This window comes from Coturnix japonica, chromosome 27 (genome assembly GCF_054131305.1).
Source record: "Coturnix japonica strain WE chromosome 27, WE-NBRP24, whole genome shotgun sequence".
Taxonomy (NCBI): Eukaryota; Metazoa; Chordata; class Aves; order Galliformes; family Phasianidae; genus Coturnix; species Coturnix japonica.
In genome coordinates this window covers 7,568,620-7,577,629 of record NC_140689.1, presented here as the reverse complement: position 1 = coordinate 7,577,629, position 9,010 = coordinate 7,568,620, and the positions used below count along the sequence as shown (strand labels likewise).

At 47.1% G+C, this 9,010-nt stretch overlaps 1 protein-coding gene across 1 annotated transcript; it reads right to left on the bottom strand.

The window, feature by feature from the left end:
- Window positions 1–6,422: 6,422 nt before the first annotated feature.
- On the bottom strand, window positions 6,423–7,805 carry LOC146756472 (olfactory receptor 14J1-like). The gene is made up of 2 exons (XM_085524535.1): window positions 7,189–7,805; window positions 6,423–6,702 (listed from the first exon to the last, which is right to left on the bottom strand). Exons 1-2 carry the CDS (start codon window positions 7,803–7,805, stop codon window positions 6,423–6,425), a joined length of 897 nt encoding a protein of 298 aa, XP_085380661.1.
- Window positions 7,806–9,010: the final 1,205 nt, after the last annotated feature.

The window sequence follows — 9,010 nt, the reverse complement described above, 5'->3', positions numbered from 1 at the left end:
CGTGACTTTACAAAAGCAGCTCCAGAAAAGCATGCCAGTGCACTTGCATTAGTATATGGCAAAGGGGACAGGAAACCCTTTGTGAATGAACTAATTGGCAGACTTCAGGAACTTGAATTATTTATAAGCGCCACAGAAGTTAATCTGTATACTTCAGCCATTGTCAAAATTGTGGAAAGGTTAAACGAAGTGGAGGGAACACAAAATGATATTATTGACAAATTGGCTAATGTGCCTGATGTAGATGAATCCACGGTGGTACAAGATGATGGAAACCAGGATTTCCACAATCGCCTATTGAGGAAGCTAAACAACATGAGTTCCTCTCGACCTGTATCATCAAAAATCTCAACCATTAAAAAGAGACGTCCTCGTATTCAAGCAAATGATGATGATAAGTCACCTCGAATCAACAATGAGACTACACGTCTTGCCTTGTTGCTTTTCCTCTGTAGTCATGGGGAGGACATGAAGAAGTGGTGTAATTCATCCACTTCTGCACTTCAGGCACGAGTGAAAGAATTACAAGGTGAAACAACTACCAAGGTGAACTCTTCCAAGAAGGGGAGAGTTCCAGTTGCTGCAAGTCAACGAGGTAAACAATAGAGGGGCCCTGCCCCCAGCCAGGGGGGGGAAAGGGACAACAGAGTATACTGGACTGTGTGGATTAAGTGGCCTGGCACATCTCAACCACAGAAATATAAAGCCTTGGTGGACACTGGTGCACAATGCACCCTAATGCCCTCAAGTCACCAAGGGACACAACCAATATATATCCATGGAGTGACTGGGGGTTCCCAAGAATTGACTATGTTGGAGGCCGAAATAAGCCTCACTGGTAAAAACTGGCGAAGGCACCCTATTGTGACTGGTCCAGAGGCTCCATGTATACTGGGAATCGATTACCTTAGGATGGGATATTTCAAGGATCCCAAGGGGTATCGATGGGCCTTTGGGATAGCTGCTGTAAACACAAATGGTGTTAAGCAGCTGTCAACTTTACCTGGTCTGTCAGATGATCCTTCTGCTGTGGGGTTGCTCCAGGTAAAAGACCAAGAGGTACCAATTGCCACCAAAGTGGTTCACAGACGGCAGTACCGCACCAATAGGGACTCATTGCTCCCCATTCACAAGCTAATTCGCCAATTAGAAAATCAGGGAGTGATTAGCAAAACGCACTCGCCTTTTAACAGCCCCATATGGCCAGTGCGTAAAACCAGTGGGGAATGGAGGCTGACGGTAGATTACCGTGGCCTGAATGAAGTTACACCTCCATTAAGTGCTGCTGTACCAGACATGCTAGAACTCCAGTATGAACTGGAGTCAAAAGAAGCTAGGTGGTATGCCACCATTGATATTGCTAATGCCTTCTTTTCCATCCCATTGGCTGCAAAATGTAGGCCACAGTTTGCTTTTACCTGGAGAGGTATTCAGTATACCTGGAACCGTTTACCCCAGGGGTGGAAGCACAGCCCAACAATTTGCCATGGATTAATCCAAGCTGTTTTGGAACAGGGTAATGCTCCTGAACACTTGCAGTATATTGATGACATTGTAGTGTGGGGCCATACAGCAGCAGAGGTTTCCAAGAAAGGGAAACAGATAATCCAAATTCTTTTGCAAGCTGGTTTTGCCATTAAGCGCAGCAAGGTGAAGGGGCCTGCCCAGGAAATCCAGTTCTTAGGTATAAAATGGCAAGATGGACGTCGTCACATCCCAGCAGATGTGATTGACAAAATCACTGCTATGTCTCCGCCCACAAATAAAACAGAGACCCAATCTTTTCTGGGAGTAGTGGGTTTTTGGAGAATGCATGTCCCAAACTACAGCCACATAGTGAGCCCTCTCTATCAGGTAACATGGAAGAAGAATAATTTCTCATGGGGTCCTGAGCAGCAGCAGGCTTTTGAGCAGATAAAACAAGAAATAGCCCGTGCCGTGGCCTTGGGGCCGGTACGGACGGGACAGGATGTGAAGAACATCCTCTACACTGCTGCTGGAGAGAAAGGTCCCACCTGGAGTTTGTGGCAAAGAGCCTCAGGAGAGACCCGAGGCCGACCGCTAGGATTTTGGAGTCGAGCATATAAAGGGTCTGAGGAGCGCTACACTCCAACTGAGAAGGAGATCTTAGCCGTGTATGAGGGGGTTCGGGCTGCTTCTGAAGTAGTTGGGACAGAGGTTCAGCTTCTTCTAGCACCTCGCTTGCCAGTAATAAACTGGATGTTTAAAGGACAGGTTCCCTCCACCCATCATGCTACTGATGCCACTTGGAGTAAGTGGATTTCATTAATTACTCAACGAGCTCGAATGGGAAAACTCAGCCGTCCTGGAATTCTAGAAGTGATCATGGACTGGCCTGAGAGTAAAAAAATTGAAACACCACCTACAGAAGAGGTATCACGTGCTAAAGAGGCACCACCATACAATGAGCTACCAGAAAACGAAAAGAAATTTGCCCTAATTCACAGACGGATCATGTCGTATTGTAGGGAAGCATCGCAGATGGAAAGCTGCTGTATGGAGCCCCACACGACAAGTTGCAGAGGCCACTGAAGGTAAAGGAGAATCAAGTCAGTTTGCAGAGGTAAAGGCTGTTCAGCTGGCTTTAGATGTGGCTGAACGGGAGAGGTGGCCAATGCTTCATCTTTATACTGATTCATGGATGGTGGCAAATGCCTTATGGGGGTGGTTGCAACAGTGGGAGGATGATAATTGGCAACGAAAGGGTAAACCTGTTTGGGCTGCTGAACTGTGGAAAGATATTGCTGCCCGAATAAGGAACATTGTTGTAAAGGTGCGCCATGTAGATGCTCATGTGCCTAAAAGTAAGGCTACTGAAGAACATAAAAATAACCATCAGGTTGATCGAGCTGCCAAAATTGAGGTGGCTCAAATAGACTTGGACTGGCAGAACAAGGGTGAATTATTCCTAGCTCGGTGGGCCCATGAGACTTCAGGTCATCAAGGAAGGGATGCAACATATAAGTGGGCCAGAGACCGAGGGGTGGACTTAACTATGGACGCTATTGCTCAGGTTATTCATGATTGTGAAACATGCGCCATAATTAAACAAGCCAAGAGGATGAAACCTCTTTGGGGGGAAGGGCGATGGCAAAAGTATAAATATGGAGAGGCATGGCAGGTTGATTATATCACCTTGCCACGATCTCGCAATGGTAAGCGTTATGTACTCACCATGGTGGAGGCAACCACTGGGTGGCTCGAAACATACGCAGTACCCCATGCTACCGCCCGAAACACCATATTAGGGTTGGAAAAGCAAATCCTGTGGCGGCATGGCACTCCAGAAAGAATTGAATCAGATAATGGGACCCATTTTAAAAATTCCCTTGTAACCACTTGGGCCAAAAATCATGGCATTGAGTGGATTTACCATATTCCCTATCATGCACCAGCTTCTGGTAAGATTGAACGATTCAATGGGTTGTTGAAAACTATGTTGAAAGCAATGGGTGGCGGAACGTATAAAAATTGGGAGAACCATTTAGCAGAAGCCACCTGGTTGGTCAACACTCGAGGATCTAGTAATCGCAGTGGTCCTAACCAATCCAGCTCCCTACGTACCGTGGAGGGAGATAAGGTTCCTGTAGTACACATAAAGAGCGTGTTGGGAAAGACGGTTTGGGTCCTTCCAGCGTCTGGAAAGGGCAAACCTCTCCGGGGTACTGTCTTTGCCCAGGGACCTGGGTGCACGTGGTGGGTGATGGACAAAAATGGGAATGTTCAATGTGTACCACAAGGGAATTTGATGTTGGGGGAGTGCAGCCAATGATTTTCCTGTAAATATATAGGTAGAGTCTCAGAAAATATTTCAATTAGGTACAGAATAGTTCAATTAGGTATAGGACTTAAGATAGAGTGGATTAATGTTAAGGAAACACTTTTTCTCTATATACCTTAATTAGGCATTCTGTAAGCAAGTTTTCCATCTGGACTCTATATCCTGCACTGGCCATGCATGTGTAGAGCACACATGGAAAGAAGTATAAGTCAAAAGGAAATCTGCTGTGGTGGCTGGGAAAGGATGAGTGCACCTTGATGTGGGGGACGCCCTACTAGCGCTGCCTTTCCCCTCTACCGCTGACATGTTTTCCTTTTTCTGGCAGTTTTGCCATTTTCTCAAAATTAATAAATAGTAGGTTAGGTTATAGAGTTTTGTTCTCAACTTAGGGATTTGTATGGAATAAATATAAATTGTTGAGAAAAATAAGGTTGCTGATTATTCACAATTATACATATGAGTGTGTATGTATGTATAAACATAATGTAATGATGTAGAATAAGGGGTGGAATGTCATGGTTTAATAATTTTGTATTTTTTTTGCTATCAGTATTCCACATCATAACATCATATAAAGCATGAATAATTTTACTGAATCTGCAACTTACAGAAGAAGACTACATCTCCCAGGGAACAACACGATAGGTCACGGGACCTGGACTCTATATTAACTCTGTCGCAGAACAGACTGACGTCTTTCGAGTTCTGGCGTTCAGGGGAGTGTGTGGGAGCCTTCAGCCGTTCGCCTAGATTTCACAGTAGGCCTCTCGGTTACGGGACTCATTCTCTCTCCTATTTTGCTTGATTCGTTAGCTCAATTTTCAATTATATTTTATTATATTGTGTTATCCTGTATTTCGATATAGTATTTAGTAAATAAGTGTGCCTCCTTAGATCGTTGCCGCTGTTTTCTTTTCTTAATTAATTTTTTTCCTTTCGGCCTAGGGCCCCTCCGGGGCCCACGGCCCCCTGTCACGGGCGCAGGTGGATTTTTAGTTCAAACCGTGACACTCCTTTCTTTTGCATTTGGTGGAAGTTTTTTCCCCAGTATAAACATCTGATGTGTGAAATAGAAGATAGATAAAAGGAGTAAATAAAACAGGAAAATCAAAAGTGTTCAGCAGCTTATCCTCTTAATCCTGTGGCCTGCTGTATGAGCTCTGCTCCATGTGAGGGCAATGCCAGCTCTCCAGCTTTAGAAGAGCTGCATCCCAATTACTTCATATGATATCAGTCCCACCCACGGCAATGCAGGCTGTCCCTCCTGTTCCCTGTATTCTCCTACTGATTAGTTCAGAATTCCATAAAGTGCATTCAGTCAACAGACATGAAACCACTTTAGGTTCTATATTGATGTCGTCAGTGCTGGTAAAGATTTATTTATCCCTCTTTAAAAATCTGAAAGCAACTGGAAATGTCTCAACTTCTGTATCACATTGTTCTGTTTTGCCTTTTTAATTGCAGAGAAGCCTGCTGTCTTCATGAAGTCCATGGATGATGTTTTTGGTGATGAGCGGGGTGTGATTAAATTGGAATGCGAAGTCTCTAAAGAGAAGGTCAAACCAGTGTGGAAAAAGGACGGTGGTTCAGCAAAAAAGGGGAGGTTCAGCAGCCGCTCCACTATTCAGCAAGTTCTCCAGAAACCTCCTTCTTTCTTCCTGAGCAGCAGACTGGATGCTAAAATCTTCTCCAAAGTCATTATTAAACAGCGCCTGGACTTGAAGCCCCAGGAGAAAACACAGTTCAGATCCAGGACCACAAAACAGTCATATTCTAGTCCAATACAATTCCAATTCTGATTTAAATTTCAGGACTAGCATTTCACCCACCATGTTATGGAAGGGGAACAGGGAGGGGAAAGGAAAGGGGAAAGCGAGGGAGAGCCTTCTAGCCCCACATGCCCCTATAACCCACTCTATAGCCCCATATCACCCTATAGCCCCATACATCCCCAAAAGCCATGCATGCCACTAGAATCCTCCTACTGCCCACCCACAGCCCCCTAGAGACACATATCCCCCATAATCCTCCTATAGCCCACCCAGAGCACCCTATGGAACTCTTGTAGAACCTCCCCCACAGGCCTACATAACACTGCAGCCCCTAAGCTCCCTAGAGCTCTATGATCCCCCGTAGACCCCTCAGCCCAGCATAAGCCCTGTATCCCCTCCGCAGTCACCTATATTCTCCCCAGAGTCCCCACTGTCCCATATACCCCTATACCACATCAAAGTCCCTGACAACTTTCTATAACTCCATACCTCTCCTATGGCCACTAGGAAGCTCCCCATAGCCTCACATACACCTACATCTACCCCTGCAGTCCCCCTAGCACCCGACAGCCCCATATCCTCCTAGAAACCCCACACAGCCTAATATCCCTCTATAGCCCCCCAAATGCTCCACATAGCCCCACATCTCTCCCGATAGCCCCTCCACTCCTCCACGTCCCTCTACATTGCCACAACAGCTATCTACAACCCATATCCCCCTACAGCCCCCGCGTTCTTCTCACAGCCACCCATTCCTTATCCCTTGGTATCCCCCCTCAGCCCACTACAACCCCATATCTCCCACTATTCACCCCTAGATCCATCCCACTGCCACCCACAGCCCCATACTACCCTGTTCCCTCCCTACAGCTGCCGTGTGGCTTCAGCAGAATGAGGGGAGAGCCGGGCAGCCCCGAGAAGGAAGATGGCTGCCACTCGCACGTGCGGAGGCTCAGCCAATTGGAGTTGGCAGCGCTGCCGCTGAGCAATGAGATGGTGACATGGGTCCAGAACTGCCTCTGACCAATGAGCGGCTGAGGAGAGTGTAGAGCTGCCACTTGCCAATGAGAGATCTGTGGAGATTTCTCTCTCCACAGACCATCCTGGAGGCAGTGACCACATACACGTCTGTGTAGAAATTGGAAGAAGCCCTGGAGAAACCTTGGGAACTTCTGACATGATAACAGACATCCAAGAACTTGTTGTTTGCAGGGTCTCACAGGGAATGAGGAAGAGGGGACCTGACAACCAACGTTTAAACCAGCTGCTGCTGCTGGCCACTGCTGCTGATGAACAGCTCTCTGCTTCCAGCTGGACTGTGGGTTTCTGAAAACATCTGACCCCGACAGCTCCTGAAATGTCTCACAAGAAGGCTGACAGACAGAGTGACTGCATGACCTTTATTATGTTATGGTTCACAGAGAGCCTGTTTTACTATATACAGCATGTCTGGGCTAAACTACAAAGGTACTAGGTGAACAGCAATTGATTTCAATAATGACATTGTAGTGAAAAAAAATACAATATTTTTAAAAATAATACAAATAAATTACTCATGTAAAATAGCAGAAAATAAACAAGAAAAGAGCTTGGTTCAGTAAAAAGCTGCCTTACAAGCCATGAATTCCAAAAAATGGGCAGTTCACTGCTTTTGAAAGACATTTGTTCATCACTTTCCTCACTGCATCCTTGACCTCCTTGTTCCTCATGCTGTAGATGAGGGGGTTCGCTGCTGGAGGAACCACTGAGTACAGAAGTGCCAACACCAGGTCCATGGATAGGGAGGAGACAGAGGAAGGCTTCAGGTAGGCAAAACAGGCAGTGCTGAGAAAGACGGAGACCACGGCCAGGTGAGGGAGGCACGTGGAGAAGGCTTTGTGACTTCCCTGCTCAGAGGGCATCCTGAGCACAGCCATGAAGATCTGCACATAGGAAACCACAATGAAAACAAAACACCCAAAGAATAAACTGACACTAAAAATGAGAAGCACAACTTCCCTATGGTAGGAGTCTGAGCAGGAGAGCTTGAGGATCTGGGGGATTTCACAGAAAAACTGGTTCACAACATTCCCTTGGCAGAGAGGCAGAGAAAATGTGCTGGCAGTGTGCAGCAGGGAATCGAGAACCCCAGTGCCCCAGGCAGCTGCTGCCATGGTGGCACAAGCTCTGCTGTCCATCAAGGTCCCGTAGTGCAGGGGCTTGCAGATGGCAACGTATCTGTCATAGGACATGATGGTGAGATGGAAATACTCTGCTGAGATGAAGAAGACAAAGGAAAAGAGTTGTGCAACACATCCTGTGTAGGAGATGGCCCTGGTGTCCCAGAGGGCGTTGGCCATGGCCTTGGGGAGAGTGGTGGAGATGCTGCCCAGGTCGAGGATGGCCAGGTTGAGGAGGAAGAAGTACATGGGTGTGTGCAGGTGCTGGTCACAAGCAATGGCTGTGCTGATGAGGCCATTGCCCAGGAGTGCAGCCAGGTAGATACTCAGCAAGAGCCAGAAGTGCAGGAGCTGCAGCTGCCGTGTGTTTCCCAGCGGCAGGAGGAGGAACTCGCTGAGGGAGCTGCTGTTGGGCATCTGCTGTTCTGGGCTTGGAGTCCTGTTCAGGGTGCAGAAGAAAATGACAAGTTTGGACGATTCTCAGAGACTCTCCTTCTGCTATGCTACAAAATTTTTCATTCCCTCTCAAAAATTATCATTTAACACCATAACATGAATTTCTTTCCATGAACTTCACCGTCCCTTAAGGAGAAGAAGATTAGGGAACTCTTTCTCTCTTCTCATTTCCTAATCATACCCCAGCCTTCTGGATATTTTCCTCTTTACTCCAGCTACTCTTCTAGACACCAGCCCCTCTGCACTTCAATTTGTCTTAGAGAAATCTGCCTGTTTGCCAGACAAGTGAACTATTAATATCTGCAGAAAACAAAGAAACTAAAACCTAAGCTGATTATATCCTTTTAGGTAGATGAAGCTGAAAGCACAACTTGTGTGACTGTTTACAAAACAGCTAACTGATAGGAAAAATACTGGGGAGTCTCAGAGCTGTGTTCAGAGTTGACAGCCCCTTTTATATTTCTGCCTCCAATCTTCCCTTCCCTCTGAAAAGGAAATGAAAAATCCCTGACTTGGCTCTCCTCTTGCAAAGTACCCTTACAGACACTCAGTTCTGCAGTGGAGCTGTGATCCCCCTGCCCCAGGCAGCAGTTGTGGCAGCACAAGCCCTGCTGGGGGTCTCCTTCCCCACACACATCTCCCTGCAGCGCCCTGGGCAGCTCCCCGGGCAGGCTGAGTGCTGAGCCTGGCAGGCAGCAGAGTCCCATACCCGGCACACAGCCCCTGGGGCACAGCAGGGACCCTGCTCTGCAGGACAGCCCTGGGCACCCGCCTGCTGCCCCGGCTGCACAGCCTGCAGCCGTGCTGGGAAATGCAGCTCT